Source organism: Apteryx rowi, unplaced genomic scaffold (genome assembly GCF_003343035.1).
Source record: "Apteryx rowi isolate R43461 unplaced genomic scaffold, aptRow1 scaffold_63, whole genome shotgun sequence".
NCBI classification, from domain to species: domain Eukaryota; kingdom Metazoa; phylum Chordata; class Aves; order Apterygiformes; family Apterygidae; genus Apteryx; species Apteryx rowi.
Window position 1 is genome coordinate 2,493,896 of NW_020450905.1, and position 17,007 is coordinate 2,510,902.

Here is a 17,007-nt window from a genome sequence, read left to right on the forward strand (position 1 = left end):
AGAAAAAACAAACAGTTTAAAAACTTCTCACAAAGTGGTGTATTCCAATGCTCCACTACCTTGTACATTAACAGACATTTCAATACTGTCCTACAGACTAATTTAGAAAAACCAGGACGCCTTAGGAGAAAGAWTGTTGAAAATCACAATATTTGTCTTGAAAGGTACGGCTATGACAAACAATAGACTTAATCATCTGGTTAACATAACTTCATCTAAAAGACTACTGAGCCAYGAAGAAGGAGGGAAAAAAATACAGCCATGTGATAGTTTTTTGGACTGAATTACAAAACCAGCAGACAAAAAGAATATAGTAGGGAATGCATCATGATTGCTGTAGAAATTTTCATGCAGTGCCTTTTAGATGAAAAATGAGTTAAAATCGATAAGAATCTGAGCACTGATGCATGCGGTTAAAAAAAGCCAAAAGGTCATTAAAATAATAGAGTGCTGCCAAATTGTAGGGCCTAAAATTGTCTCAAAGTAGAATTAAATTTAGTCACTGCTCTGTGACAAAATTTTGTTAGCTGTTAAATTTTAGGACTCCGATGGAGGACATCATTCTGTGCTGCAACATTTTATATGAGATTAGCACAAATATAAAAGATGATGCAGCATACAAAGTCAGGAGGCACGCCAGACCGAACAGTCGGCGCGATGGGAAGCAGATACCACCAAAGAGAGGCAATGCAAAAATCATCAGGGCTTAGTGTTTTTCCCGAGCTTGCGAGCAGCGCTGTCGTCATCAGACTTATGAGATTTATTGCCAAACTGATGAGCGTGCAGGCTCTTGGCGCGGGTATCTACGGCGCGGGGCGCTCCCTGATGAGCGAAGAGCAGAAAACAGGCCCAAAGCAGGACGGTCGACCTTGCAATCCTGAACTGCTGAGCGGACCCGCACCTGAGGCCGGCACCACCAAGCTACTGGCGCTGCCGGTCCCGGGCACTCGCCATCAGCCGCCTCACGTGGCAACTGAGCCACCTCAGCTCTCCCACGCTGGAGCCAACTTTGCGACTGCGAGTGACCCAAACCACTTTAAGCCTTTGAGAACAGAGAGATAACGAGTTGCAGAGAAGATCTCTAGCGGAGTGAAACGGCGGTCAGTGCCATTTAACAGGCGAAATCCCAGCTCTAGCATCGAAGTCAGTGCCGAACCTCTTACTGACTGACTACTGTGGGGCCAGGATTTTTGCTCACAACATGGAAAACAAAATAAATAGCAGCATAATTGTTAAATTTACAGATAACAATAAATAAGGAGTTATTCCAAGTAACAGTGAGAACAGGGAAATAAYACAAAGGAGCCGGAGATGATAAAAATATGGGTAGGAAATGAAATTATATTAATTGTACAGCGTCTAGGACTTCTGGAGTGAAACAACCCTGAACGCAGTTATTTAGTGACAAGGAAAAGCAGTAAAAGTGAAGACGATCTCAGATGAGCTTACTGCAACACAGCAGGTGTCAACTTGTAATGTGACACAGTGGCAAAAAGGAAAAAAAAAATTGGGGGGTTATATGAGAAGAGGCACGTCAGACGGCACTGAGATGATTTTCCCTTTCCTACCCAGCTCCAAGGTGACCCCAGGTAGAGAGTGTTTAGGGACAGCTATAGGACTGCCAAGAGATCTTGGGAATAAACACCAGAACCTGGAGGACTGAATGTGAGCAACATGATCAGCAGCAGAGAACCACCCTAGGACAACTGACAGGAAAAAAGGGACAAAACCCTCTTGACAGATCTTGTCTTACRTCTAATTGTTTCTAATTTCCATCTTAAAACAAAAGGATTATGCCTTACTACAGCTAATGAGAACAGAAACAGATGCAGCAGACGATATATTATACAAGAGATATTAATCTTTCTGCTTCAAGGCGTAAACCCAACGCTAATTGATGGTTTTAGCAAACAAACATGTTCCCCTGAAGACAGGTTATTGTGCACTCGTTCATTATGAGTGTTTTTCTACTTTCTCCTGGAGCAGGTGAAGCAGCAGCAAAGCCAGCATCCTGGCCCGGACGAGCGGCTGCTCTGATCAACTATTGCAATCTCTGCGTTATGGATCACAGGAGAGACAACACAAATACTGGCTCAGGGGACCATATAAAGGAAGGGAATTATCTCCTCTGAAGTAGAGAAATCTGTGAGCAGACGTCTTTAAAGTTGTGGGTCAAAACAGACCTTTAGGCCGTTATCTCCCTCCCCACCCCAAAAAGCAGCCGCACGTGCTTCACTTTGGGTTTACAGCAGTCTTGGGACTAGCTGTTAGATGAGACTGGGCATTTAGCTGTGCTGGTGTGGCTCTGAAGTCGCTTCACTGCAGTCATGACAGCTATTTTTGTTTTACAAAGATCTGACTGAGAGTGAAATTCAATCCACTGTTTACCATTACTGTCGAAAGGCATATACAACAACTGAAAGGTCTTCAGATATTTTTAGCTGTTGTCCCATCCTGCTCTGCACATTAAGAACAGTCAGCTTTTATTTAAAAGCAAGCAAACAAAAAAGCTGTTATTCACTGTATCTAGTCCTTTCACAACCAAATTTGTGTTTTTAATAGAATTACTCATTCGAAGCCGTCTCCCTGTAATAAACCAGACCACTTTCATTAAGGTAGCTGTCAGGCAGCAGATGTGAACACAACTAGAGAAATCTCTGCTCCTCAGTGGGCCTACATAGCTCTCCCTGGCACTACGCATGGATGTTAGAGGCAATCACAGCAACTCTCTGAAAAACAGGAAGCACAGGATGGAGCAGGGAGAGAGGAATGAATAACTCATAGCAACAGATGGCAACCCTTCTACTCAGCTTAGTCTGAGGAAAGACATTTTGTTTTTCTCTTCATTGTTGAGGCTTTATTTTTAATATGTGCTCCTTCTTAAGTTTCAAACTTAATATCCTTGACTGACCTGCTGGTTCTTCTGCCTTTCTCTCTTTAGAGGGAAGACAATCCGAAAAAATTCCCTCCCCTTTTGCTAGTGCTCTGGTCTTTTTTATTTTGAAATTTTCAATTAAAATGACTGGCACTTCATGAAATTGTCTCTGAGTTGCAAAGTAATTTTGTTTATGCTACTGGGATAGAAAAGGAAGGTGGAGAAAACAGATGTGGAAGACTTCAATTTCTTCTGTTTCACATTACTAAGCTTAGAGTTTACCGGTGAAAAAGGCAATATTGCTCCTTGGATCAAAATCATTGATCAGCTTGGGTGATTTAACAATTCCAACATAAAGCCTGCACTGCCCATACACTATGAAGCCACTGATTCAAACCCTGACAAGGCTCCCCGGCCCTTCATTTTTTAAGGTAGCTAATTTGGAAGTTGCACAATTTATGTGTCTGAGTCTTCCTGCAAGATCTTCAGGAGTGCTGCTTGCTCTGCTTTTCGGGTTGTCCCATTTCCTGGGATCACTGACATCCTGTCTCATTTGCATCTCAGCACCACCTCCTGTGCGATGTATTATACAGAAGAGCAACAAAATCCTGGTGGCCTTTACTCTGCCTTATTTAGTGCAGTTCTTGCCTCTGATTAGAGTACGCAACAGTAGCTCTACCTAAAGCTGTGCAAGCTCTGCGGGGGCTCGCGCAGGAACACGAGAACTGCCATATGAGATCAAACCAGTGGGCCATCAAGACCCCGACCCCGTCTAGCAGTGACCAGTGCCAGATGTTTCCAAAGGAACCATACAGCTCCAATGTGCTCACAGCTACATTTGTTTTTTAACCCAAAGCAGTCAGTGAAGTAAATCACGAAAGCTGGGCGTTTATACTCAATACAGTCTTTAATCCTTGACCGTGCTAAGACCTATGCTTTTCCAACTGCTCACACAAACAGGCTCTTGCAGGGTGCTGGTCACAACAACATGTTTATTCTGTAGGCAGATCTACAGTTCAGGTGGGGACCCCATCTTGCAAATCCCCCAAACCGGTGACACTTCCCCTGACTAAGGGGGACAGCATCTGATCACCAGCAGCAGAGATTAACTCTGTTGGAGTCCGTGAGCTTCAGCCAGAAACCTGTCTGACGGCTGTGGGATATTCTCATAGGCTTGTCATTTTTTCAGTTACACATATATATATATAAATATATATAAATATGCATATGCATATATATACATACATATACATATTTTATACACACACACACACACACACACACACACACACACACACACATATATACAGCCTCTTCCCCACTGTAGCTACTCTATAAAGCACACGAACCTTTCTATGAGGTCAACACAAATCTCTCACACCAGCCAGGGGATCAGTGCCTGGTAGCTGCTTGCAATCCCTGCTGTCCCAAATAACAGGAAGAATGAGGATGAGCTTGCAGTGCAGGAGCAGAAAAAACAGCCTGCTGGACTATTTGTTTAGGAAAAGAGAAAACCCACTGTGCCACAAGCAGGCTAACACACGTATAGAGAACAACTACCTCAAAGYGGCGTTTACCGCAAGCCATCAGAACCCCAATTTGCTGCAGAAGGATAATGCTTTCAGAGTGACCCTCCTGCTCTCACATACTTTGATGGATATAAAATGGAATAAATAGAGTGTCTTGGAAAGCTCTCATAACCAATCTGCAAGACAACACAAAGAGTGATATTACTGCATCGTGAAGTCTCTCAAATTTCTGCTACTACAGGTTTCAGAGACTAACTGGGGAAACAGATTTAGGAAAACAAAGGAAGAAAAAGAAAAGGGGAATTTGCAGGACTCTGAGGGATAACAGATTTCCTGTTTCAGCTTGATTGTTCAGAAGTTGTTTCATATTTCTACAAAACCCAGTGCGAGTGTAAGCTGCCGTAGATACGCTCCCAAGCACGTGACCTGTCAGGGCGAAGCTCTCTGTTGCTATGGTAGTTCTACTTATGGTAAGGCTACAAGGACCGAATTCTTGTCTCAGTGGTGCTTGCATATAAAGAAACAGACTTTGGCTCCATTTTCCATTATAAATCCCATTTTATAGTTTTGCAGTTGTGCACTTCCAAACTAAATCAGTTGTCAATGCCCTAAAGGACTTTTCAACTTATATATATTTACATAGAGCACATGAAGATAAATTCAGGATCTCACAGGGTTTATTGAACACRCACCAGTTACTGCTTTGCCACAAAAGTGAATGTCTGCAGCTAGTCCTTACTGTGGACCATCATTCTCTGCTGGAGTGCTGTAAGAGTGCAGTAACAGATTTAAAAAATACTTACACCATACACTAACTTGTAGTACCCATATGACTGCAATCATATTAAGCAATAGCCTTGTCCATACAGTGAGAAAGAGGTGGCTTTGACCAAACTGCAGTTCTGCTACAGAAAGTGAAGTGTTTAGCACAACAGTCCTGCAGCAGGAGAATAGTACAGCTGGGTGCTGGGTGCCATTTAGCCCTTTCTGTTCCCGGGCATCTGGGGCAAGGGAGCAGTTAGCAGGTGAGGGGGTTACAGCCTTCCAGTGGTGGGGCCCTTTCTGGTGAATATTCAGTTCTGAGTGATCCAGATGACACCTGAAGAGCTCCATTTTAAATGTCACAGAAGCGGTTGGTTTTCGTGAGCGTGAAAAGCCTGGTATTCTGGAGAGGTGCTGAAAAAGCTTCMTAAGTCAAATAAGCAACTGCATTAGCTGTTACTTCTCAGCCTTAGCAGTAATCTTGCGTGACACCATCTCACTTCTGCCACCCRGGGTTGGCAGTGGGGCCTGGCGAGCAGTGTCCGGCCTCCTGCCGACCGCTTGGCGGCCATCCTCAGCGAGCAGCTGGGGCCTGTTCGCTTGGGAAGCGACCGCCGCCACGGTGTGAGGAGCTCTCGTGCTCCTACGGCTAAGCCCTCGCTCACTGTTCTCCTCTCCCAGGGAAAGAAATCATTTCACCAAATCTTCACTGCGAGCAGGCATTCGCACCTCTCCCTTCACTTCTGCAGATGTATGTCAGCATGCTTGCTCCGTCCGGCAGAAGGCACAACCCTAAGCTTGCTTTTCCCCATAGAGGTTAACCTGCTCTTCTATCCCCTCTGTGACCTGCTGAGGAACTGCTATCACAAAGCACACAGAGGAAAATTCATGACCCTGGAAGGAAACAAATCCAAGACTAGCATGTGATGTTGGGTGTCTACCATTGAATGAAGAAGGAGGCAAGGCTTCCCTMCATAATTGACTGGAAAGAAACTAATTGCACATACAGCTCCTCCCAGAAACTAAATAAAAAAAATTTTGAAGGAATGAGGTATTTAAAGAAGGGAGATTTGGAAGGGAGCTGAATAACCAGGAAGGCTCTATGATTTTAGCTGAATTTTCCCTCTGTAGGAAACTGTCCTTTTTCAATGYCATTTGTGTCTTTAAATCACAGCCAAAAGTAATAGGAATACAATCAATATTAGATATGAATGAAGACACTTTTTCTGTAGCTGCAATTATCTATTTTCAAAGAGGAGGCCATGAATAATGCATGCAAAAGGGCGGGAGGGTTACTTATTTTTTCTTTAAGCAGAYTATTTTAGCATGGGTGAAAGACTACCAAGCTCAAGAATAGTGCTCAATATCATGCAGTGTATAAACAGCTGTGGCTTAGTGCATAATAAAAGCCATTAAAGGGTTGAGCCAAAAAATGTATCTAGCTATGAGGAAGGAAAAGAGGCACAGCACCGTGTAATGATTGCTTAGTTTCACATTTGCCATTCAGCCTTTGTGCACGAGTCCATTCTGAAGATTAAGATTTCTCCTTTCTCTTCATTAGGTTTTCTTAAACTGTTGCAAGTGTTATCTTGGCCTTTTGGAAACTCTCTTTTATGCCAAGGCTGTCTGATCACTTAATAGACATTAAGATCTAGAATATGAATTGGCCACCCATGCAGATACAGGTAAGCAAGAAGAATAGGGATCGTTAATATGCAGACTTGGTTTTGGGTTGCCCTCGCCTTTTACRCCTTGGGGTAAGCAGGACAACTTGCTTGCTTACTTCCACCTTGGAGCAAGGAGGGATGGACAAAAGCAAAAGCTTTGGCTCTGTCCTCTTCACTTCATGGACTAGCCAAGCCCATGAAAGGTAAAATAAAAATTCACCTTCGTTATAATGGGAGAGGAGATTTTGCAAGTCACAAATGGTCCTCAGGCACCTAAATCCCATTCACTTTCAATGATAGTTACGAGCCTAAAAGTCACTTGTGCCTCAGAGAGCAGAGCCACAGCTGGATATCCCATAAGCTGAGTTTCGGGAGATCTGTAATGCGTCTGTGCAACAGGGTCATGAGCAGCCACAGACAATGACCAAATCATAGCAGTTCATCTCAGCCTGACCCAAGAAGCAGTAGGAAACTGCAACGACCCTGAAAGGGCTGCATCCCACAACTGAGCTTTGGACTGCCCGATGAGCAATACTGCAGCGGGCTCCTATGCCTCCCACCTGCTGCCAGCGCTTTGGCTGCAGACAGCCTCTCCCGTCTCTCTGCTGGGCTGATTTGTCACCTTGCTCCTCCGCTGCCATGTCCTTTGCGGCAAAAGCCTTTATTAAGAGATTACCTCACACTTTCTCTGCTGCACCAAGCTCTTGCTGGCATATTTTCCTCACTTCTGGCTTTGATTCAGCATCCCCCCRGCTTGTGAGTTTGCTGCAGAATGCAACTCTTTGTTAGAAAAGCAAAAGTCTGAGTCGGTTTTGTGGCCAAGTTTATCCCTGGCTTTGCTCACATTTACCTCAAAGTCAAGCAAACAGCCTCAACACAGTCGGCTTTGCATAAGCATATTATCCCAGGTTTTTAGTTAATACATTTTTCCCCATACCTTCTTCCCCACAGCTAAAGCCCAAGCAATAAATGCAGTCTTTTACCTCATGTTCTCCTTCCTGTGAACTGTCACATACATTTCATAGACTCTCCCCTGGGGAACGGCCCCTGCTGGGATCAGCAAGCTTACTCCTGCAGAACAGAAGAGACACAAAAAATAAAACAGAGAAAAAAAGGCAACTGGGCTCGTGACGAAGAGTGACAGGAGAATCAGAAGCTGAAGCCCAGGATGCCAGTTTTTCTCCCAGCCTCTCAGGAAGACTCTAAAAGACTGTAGCAACTCAAGAGAAAGACTATTTACTGCAGGCCTGACTTCCCTGTCAGTTGGTCAGTTTTTATTCCCCTTGTACATCTGTACTGAAATACTGGAGTGGAGAAGAGGGCTTTCTTTCCCTCTTTTTYATTTTATTTAAAGAGTGGACATATGGTTACACTGCTGCTTACCTTGTAAAATGAGGGGAAAACAAACAATTCTGACTAAAATCTCCCACAGCTGTAACGGGACATCTCTCTCTAGGCACTTCCTATTTAATTAAAAACAGGAAAAAAAGCCAGTGGAATATTGTCCCAGGAAATAACAAGAACCAGTTGTTTCCTGAAAGATGGGTTCTGTGATTGGCAACCTATCTTTTAATGCACTCAGTTTCTAATTAGGCTCTTGGTGAGACAGAAGTGGGCTTCCTGGCATTTTGAATATGCCCAGCCTTGCGGAGTRACTCAAAATTTGGCCATCCAACCTCGAAAAAGTTTGGGCAAATGTGCTCTGTGCCCTCCGTAGTGACAATTAGCTGCACATTTGATTACAAAGCACTGCTCAAATGTTACTGCAATTTCAGAAATCTAGCAAGCGACTCCCAGGAAAACAGACGGTCCTCTTTTTACATGATAAACATGGCCCAAGAACTCAAGTATTTCACACTTCTTGGCCAGGCTTGGCCAGCTGTCATTGCAGATGTGAATTAACTGGAAATCAGAGGCAGGGATTTTAATTCCTGCATATCATTATTATTATACAGCTGCAAACAAACCTACGGGAAGAACATGTACATTAATGAGTGTGTGCATATGTACAGTAGAGGCTTTATAAAAAGATACTTTACATGGCTTTGCCCTTTCTCCTTCCATACGTGGCTGGGTTACACTGGAAACCTCTGCTCTCTCTGGACAGCAGGTGCTCAAGTATGACTAGTGGGTGTACTGGTGTACTGGGGCTTAGTCCTACAGCCTGGTTTGAAGGAGAGGGATCAGCATTTTCCATGAACGCCTTCTGACTCTTTAATTTGTTTACTTACAGGCTTGTTACTACTTCACCTATGCATGTTCTCAGCTGCAATTGGGCAGGTATGGTGTAAATGAAGGACTTTGATCGTATTACTGGGAGAATATATATATATGCACGACTAGAGGCAGCACAGAGGCATCCACGCAAATTGCAGACAGATTGATATACCTTACAAAGCTTGTTTCAATCATTTTGAATAAATAAGCACTTTTCTTTACAAACTGATATTAATATATGTGAATTAAATATGACTAATAGACTTTGCTGACAATATGCATCACCATGGCATAAGAAACCTGAATATTAATATCTACCTTCAAATGCTAATTAGAGAAACGTGAAATCCAGGATTGTATAGAATGAATTTTCTACATTGCTCAGTAATCAGTACCGGATTTCTTTAAGCAGCTCAGCTTTCACTTAGGCTCTTAAATTAAATAGACATTTTTTGCCTACTGTTTCACAGTAGCTCAGAGAGGAGGGTTAATGTTTATGGACCACTTTTGGCTCCTTCTTGTGCAGTGTGGAGCTGGGTCCCAGAAGAACTAGACTGGTCCAGGGCCACCTGGACATTTTGCTTTTTCCATAAGGTCAACAAACAAAAATAGATCTGGTGAAGGAGCATGAAAGGAGGCATCTCCTCAGGCAGGACACAGTGCTGTAAAATGGCCAAGCGCTGACCTCCAGATATGAAGGAGGGAGGCAGAAAAGTCGTAAGACCTTGAGCTACAGTGTCACGTAGTTGTGAGCTGTAGTCTCACATGGACTGTGATCTTTCCTGGACCCAGACGACCAAAGAAACAGGGCTGAGGGGATCCCCTGACCATTGCATATTGGGGGGAGGCCTCCACATCCAGAAGATCAAGTGTTTTATGCATCTGATTCCCTCAGCTAGGAGATGTAAGTGCTACCTCCGACCCTGTCCATTGGAAAGGGACTGCATCTGGTTAATGCAACACGTGTTATATATAAATAAAGCCATGACCTGCCACTCAGACCCCTTTTCAGATGTTGGTGTTGCTCTTTAATAGYATGCTCAAACCCACAGGAACATCTAGGTGCTGAACTCTCTTTGACTGTGAATACTTCAATTAGGATCCAAACAGGAGTAGGGCTCTCTTAAAAAATCTGGCTGTGGGAGCTGAACTCTTCCAAGGCTGCCTGGGAGCAACCTGGCTGCCTTGAAATTGCTTCTGGCTGCCTGGTTAGCCTGAAGAAGGCCCAACTGCCTGACCTTCTGGTATATGAGAACGAGACTGATCTGCAGTTTGCATATATATGAAAAGGCATTTGATGTTGGGTTCTCCCCCTTCCTAGCTGTAAAAAATTAGCAATATTTATAATGGAGTGAAATATGAAAAAGAAATTCTTGGGCCATATTTTCCTGTGGAACGTAATGTGGGCAGGAAAAAGCCTTCTGAGAATTAGTATTCTGGTGTCTTACTTCAATACCACACAGTCTGCAATGAATTGGAAGTGGAACAACCGATTTGTTTTTTAATTAATTTGTCCTTTTCATGTATGATGACAAGATGGAGGCTTTCTGGCTTGAAGTCCCTTTTCTAGAGCTGCATGAAAAGAAAAGGTCAAGGATGCTGAATCTCAATTCACACAGGCAAGTTCTGAAGCCTAACATATCTGGGAAGGTGGCTAAGAGTCCTGCAGTATTCTGTTAAAAAGACAGCCAGGACTTTGGGAAAAGGATACGTGAAATAGCTGACTAGACCTGAATGGGGGGGTGGGGGGGGGAAATCTTTGGTCTGAATAAAGAAAGGCAGAGCCCAAGGTGTGACCCTGTTTTTTTTCCTGCATAAAAGAAAACAAAGCTAACTCCACTTAAAACCACAAAACAATTGTGCCTTTAAGCCAAGCTGGCTGGCCCTTACCTGAATTGGGAATTATTAAGTGGCCCCCTAAGGAGTTGAAGGTCCCAAACGCAGTGCAAGATGGGTCTGTTTGTCGAGCAAGGCTCTGGTTCTTTATGTTCAGGGTCTCGTTCTCCAGCAGGGACTGGGTAATCTGTGGGGACAGCTTGGAGGAGAAGTCAGAGAGTTCATCCTGGGGGGTGACTGCACCAGAGGTATTATAGACCTTGATCTTCAGGTTGGGCAGTGGATCCAGGATGGGAGAATTGGTCATTGGGATTTTATCAGAGACATCATGCAAGGCGTAAACAGGACCCCTGTACATGGCTGCAGCAGAAGTGAGGTCTGGTGGCACTGCCAGGAGGTCTGCATTGGAAATGAGAAGGAATAACCTTATTACTTGTGKTTTTTTTCCTATTCTGATGACTTCCTTCTAGGTAAAGATTTATTTTTTGCATTCAGTTTATATTCATACCAAAGGTTAAGAAAGCATAGTCCTGATCTCCATCTCCTTTTCTATGCATCTACCCAGCTATCTTCCAGGGCATTGCATAGCCCCAACCACTATGGAATCTTACTGTTATACAAAATCAAAGGACATTTCTCTAAGGATTTTTCACTGGGATTATTTTCCAGGCTGCACTCAGATTTCAAGTATGACTTGCTTGGCCTCAGGGCAAAATGTTTTCCATACTCAGTACACCTAGTTTTATTAACTAGTGCTCCCTCCCTAAATGCTAAGTGAGAATCATTAACTGATTTATTTAACTGGCCTAAACATAGAATTCCTGAAATAAAAGATACAACAAATCTGTGAAGTCATCTTGTCCATGACTCCCAGCTGGTCTGGGGTTATGACCTGCATTACACCTTCTGGAGTTTTAAAAGTATGCTCAATAAAGAAAACAATGCTTCTGCTAATCATCCACATTGCCAACTCTTTTGTCATCTTGACTCTTATTTTGATTTATTTTTCACACACACGTGCYGGAAAAAATAAAAGGGAACTCTCAGCCTAAACATGGGTCTTAAAAGAGCCAGTCCTAGCTTTTGAGTGTCTGTTTTCTGGCCAGTGAGGTGTGAAAATGATCACACTATGCACTAGTGATAAAAATGCTCAGCATTAAATTTTGTTCTACTGCAACTTTTGTTACATTGTCTACTGAAAGTACAGTATTTCTTACACTACTGTTTATGCCTGTGGAGACAGGGCACAGTAAAAAAGGCTATTAGTGCAACAAAGGGGAGGGATGCGTTATAGAATTATTGTAATAGCAGYCCTGTGATGAATCCTGCCTCTGTTCAGGCATAGCTTTGCCTTTGATTTAAATTTGAACAGGACTTGTATTTTTAGAAATGTTTCTGTGTTTCAGTCTCTCATTCACATTCTCTCTTCAGAAGTTAAATTACTCCGCTTTATGCTCTTGAGCACAACTGAAAAAGGCCAGCGTGAGCTTTTAGCTCTTGACCATCAGAAACAAATGGATATAATCTTCCTCCCTTTTACCAAGTGCCAACAAGCATCCAATGAACACCATTCCTACAGCCCAAGAGACCATATCCTTATTGCATCTCCCTGAACTGGTCAACACGGAGCGAGATGACAACTAACCTTGTCTTGCGGCCTTGATGTTGACAGGCTGAAAGCCACCATTTAGCGCTGAGGAGTCGATAATATCTGACTCGAAGTCACGGTGGTTCTTGCGATAGACAAACAGGGCCACAATCACGGAAATAGCCAGGCAGACGATCACGGCTATCACGATCCCAACGTAGAGAGCAACATCATCTGAGTCGGGAGCGGCTGGAGGGAGAGAGGACGGGAACCTTGAAGAAACGTAACTTGTCACAGGGACTTTCAAGAAAATACATCCTTATTATTCTCGTTTCCTGCAGATATTTACTGCCTTTTTTATAGGCTAATTTAAAATCCATTCCCAAAGCTATATAACAGGTCTGTGCCCTTTTGGTGGAAAATGATATTTGATTTCTCTCTAACCTGTGCTCTAATTCTTTACCTATCTACTTGCCCATCTATCTAGGACCCTGGCAGCTGATTACTAAGCATAATGTGCACTTACATAATTAGTCTTATGAAGCACATTAGCCTGATAGAATGAAATTGTATGTTATACGGGCTGTTTGTATTTAGTAGTTCATCTGGTAACAAAACTGCGTTGCTGGTTTTTAAATTTCATGACCCTTATTTTTTAATAAAGAAAAAAACAATAAAAAAATCTGAAAAATCTATTTCCTATGGAATGCCTCAAATATCTGAACATGTCTTTTGAGTTCGTATTTTTTGAACTATATTACATGAGGCCATTTTTCCCTTCCATACATTTTTCATTTGACCCCCCCCCCCCCAGCAAAACAGAGAATCAAACACTGAATTGTCATCACTGGCATTAACACATATGTATTTGGATACAAGCCAAAGCAAGCACAAGTGATGTGGCAATTTACCAAAAGGAACACAGATTTATTATAGCTGTCTTGTGAGGAAATGGCTATGATATTTCTACTATCTGCTTATAACACATCTTCAGCACTAATTCCAGGCTAATCTCTAGCATCATTATCCACTAAACATCTTTTTTTCCAAAAGGTCTGAAGACATGATCAAAACTTCATGTGYTTCTGTACAGCGAAGAAACCCGGTTTTAGAGAGAGCAAAATAAAAAAAGAAACTACAAAAACAAATCAGATCTCTTTAGCACACCATTTTTGTTAATTTAAAACATGTGAAATCATTTTTATTTTATTTTTTGCTCCATGCTTTTTAGCCGTTCAAGGCAGCGTGCCCTCTAGCCATACAGGTGAGAGATGGCAGATGTTGCAAGGGACAGATCAAACTCTATAAACTCCTGGTACCTTCAGTGTACCAGCCTCAAAATGTTATGTTTTTTGCTAGCAGTTTAGGAAGCTGATCTCCAAGTTCCAACTCAAAAAAGGTCTTCCCTCCACCACATTTCTTCCTTTTGTTAAAGAAATGTTAATAAGAAGAAGGTTCAGTCACTCTGGTTTCTGTCTTTCAGGCAATATCTTCTCCCATTTCCYTTGCACAGAAGGGCTGTTATCATTCTGCGTCAGCCTGCTGACAGCAAAACGCTGCCACTGCTGTCAAGCAAGCAGCATGCGACTTTGCTGAATATGTCCCTCTTTGCCTAATCTCATAGAGCTGGATAACAGTAAAGCTTGACCCAAGGAACAGCATCAAAATTAGCATCCAGGAACATAAAATCAAACATCAAACTTACAAGAAAATCCATATTCATTCTGGGTTCTCTGTTCAGTTGAAATAGGATAAATGAAACCTTAAAAAGAAAGAAATTAAACAAAAAATGGGAAGAAAATCAAATTAATGTGGAGAACAAAAAAGGAAGCATGAAAAATGGCTTAATTAAAAAAAGAAGGAAAAGAAACTGATGGCACTTTAAAATTCTGATACAGCACAGAAATATGATTTTGCATCCCCTGTCTCCTCCAGAGCCTTACTAAGAATTAATAAGTAGGCAGATTGAATTTCTGAGCCAAAATCGGTCTCGAGTCACTAACTTTGGAGTGCTTAAAGTCTTTCTTTTATTGAGCATAAACTGTAATGGATCTAATTTATTTCAGATATCAAGGGTCATTAGCATATGGAAAGTCTTTTTTCCATATCCCTGCCATATGCTTTAATTCCCAGGACATGTTCGGTAGGGCTCTAAACAGTTTTTTTATTTAATTATGGTAGCTTGCTGTTGATCTAATAGAGCTAAAGAAGACCTGTCGTCACCGGTCAGAGGTTAAATACCCATTTGCTGAGCACAGTCCATGCAGAAAGCCCTCTTTTTAGACTTCCTTGGAATTATTTTTTCCTGTCCTTAACATGCGTTCAATAGGAATTCCTCAGGGAGCAAGGAATTTGTCAGCAAACTGGAAAATGAGTAGCTTCTCTTTGAAATTATTAAAAAATCAATAAGCCCTCTGGGGTTATAATGTTATTTATTTCAAAACTTTGCAAGCACCTTATATCGACCAAATCATGACACAATTTACAGTTGCATTTTGGAACGGATGAATAACAGAGACTTTTTTTGCAGCTTTTCTTCCTGTGGCTCCTCCAGCATGGCACACTCGCCCGGATCAGCTGGAGCAACCGTCCTACGAGCATGCTGAGTATCTCCCACCTGCTGCTCATCGGTATGGGCAATGAGTTAAATGCTCCAAGTCTCATCCTGTGCAAAAGGGAAATGCCAAAGCCAAAGCAACTGGGGGAGCCGCTGTTGGGGACGGGATGAGAGCTGGCGCAACTCACAGACCATGAAGGGTCACCCAGTCTCCACTTGCCCTGCCTTGGGTGCGCTGAGGAGCTCCCGCAGCGAAGGCACCGAGCTCCCTTCAGATGAGACAAAACTGGAAAATGCACTGCAGGAGTGCACCTGAAGTGGACCAGATTAGAWGCAGACCAGAGTAAAAATCCCCAGCTCCAAGAAGTGTTGAGATTGGGTGCTTGGCATCTGCTGTGCTCTACATAGCTTTTCCTGCTTGGTTGCACTGCTTGCTAATGAAGACACAATCAATCCCAATTGCTGGTATAGCCTATTCCCCCCCTTTGCCCAGTTTCCAAACATTAAAGAGCACATAAATGCTGCCTTAACTGAAATGCTAGAGCAAGAAGAGCTTCTTTTTTGATGATGGAGACTTTTTTTTCTGAGGCGCCCTGGGACAGACCGTATTATTTGTAGTATCTACTTAAAACTTTATTTCACAGTAATGATTCCAACCTTACAATTGCTTTTAGAAATATTGTGTTCTCACATTCATTTATTCGGTTCTTTGAGGCAAGTTCACCCATGCATACTTTTAACATGCACACTCAATCTTTAGTAATATCCGCTTCCCACTTCTACTAGCGTACTCCAGGCATTGGCTGTAAAAAGTCAAGCAAGCAACTTCTGGGGGGTTGAGCGAGCGCTCAGCACGTCTGGGCAAGGATTCACAGCACCCTCGTTACACCCCACTTACTCCACAGGTGAACAGAGGGCCATTTTTAGTCAACCTAAATGCCAGCTATAACCCCATGCCTGACATTTCCTATGGCAAGATGTCTCTGGAAACCAAGAGCCAGCCAGCAGGGATTCGAGGTGCCAGAACTGGGTGAGTCTCCAAATGCCTTTTTGCCTCATACCCAAATCCACTCTGAAAGCCAAGTGCMTTCCCCCGCATTTCATGTGCCCTGAGTGCATTCGTGGGGGGGCCAGCATGGGGCAGTGCTTGTCCCCGGCCCACACCACCTGGCGAGCTCTCACTTTCCCGTGCAGAACTGAAAAGGCTATTCCTCTTTTCTTACTTCTTTTTTCGGCTGGCAAGTTTTGCGCTCAGGGTGGTGTCTCATTCCTGCCCTGTCTAAAGTGATCCAGCAGCTGCCACTCAAAGAGCACAAAGAATGACACTGCCTGGATTATTTTTGCTGTTACTGAAATTGTGTTCTCTGTTGCAGGGAAAATGAAAAGCCAAATTCAAGTCTTCTCAGCAAAGTAAACAAGTGTCATCTTCAAACACTCTGAAAGAAATGAACTTCATTGCAATCTCTTCACAGGCCCTGCTTGTCACAAATACTTATTTGCATCTTACAGTTTTACATAGATTCTCTTCTTGATAGCTACAAAGAGTGTCTTTGCAGCTACATACGAATGACACAATTTTCTTCACCAGAAATCCTTTATGTAATATTCAAAGGCACATCCATTTAAACGGGAGGAAAAGGTGGGAATATTGCTCGTTGCTCCCATTAGCCTTGCAAACCAACATGCTTAGCAAAGCGTGCTTGATTTTATTCTCCCGTGTGCGCCACTCACTGAACCAAGCGCTAAATTCCAGCCAACTGTTTCAGTGCAAACCAGCTTGCACAGGTGTCTGTGAGGACACATTTTTAGCCAGAAAAACACGTGTTCTGTATAGATACATGTAATGAAGGCATGGCTGAGGTGGAAGGGTTAAGGTTTCCGGCATGCGATGCTGCATTTGAGTCATGGGCATGCCAATATTTTGCCGACGGCCACGAGTCACAGCTGGCCAAGCTGGCTGTAGATGGATATGAGGC

At 43.0% G+C, this 17,007-nt stretch overlaps 1 protein-coding gene across 1 annotated transcript in view; it reads right to left on the bottom strand.

Moving 5' to 3' along the window:
• UNC5C (unc-5 netrin receptor C) overlaps window positions 1–17,007 on the bottom strand; it is a 94,794-nt gene that overhangs the window by 16,131 nt on the left and 61,656 nt on the right. Inside the window, exons 8-10 of the mRNA XM_026084195.1 lie at window positions 12,532–12,723; window positions 10,941–11,285; window positions 7,817–7,904 (exon numbers count right to left, since the gene is read on the bottom strand). Of these exons, the coding sequence (XP_025939980.1) occupies window positions 7,817–7,904; window positions 10,941–11,285; window positions 12,532–12,723 (625 nt within the window). The remainder of the gene's footprint in view (window positions 1–7,816; window positions 7,905–10,940; window positions 11,286–12,531; window positions 12,724–17,007) is intronic.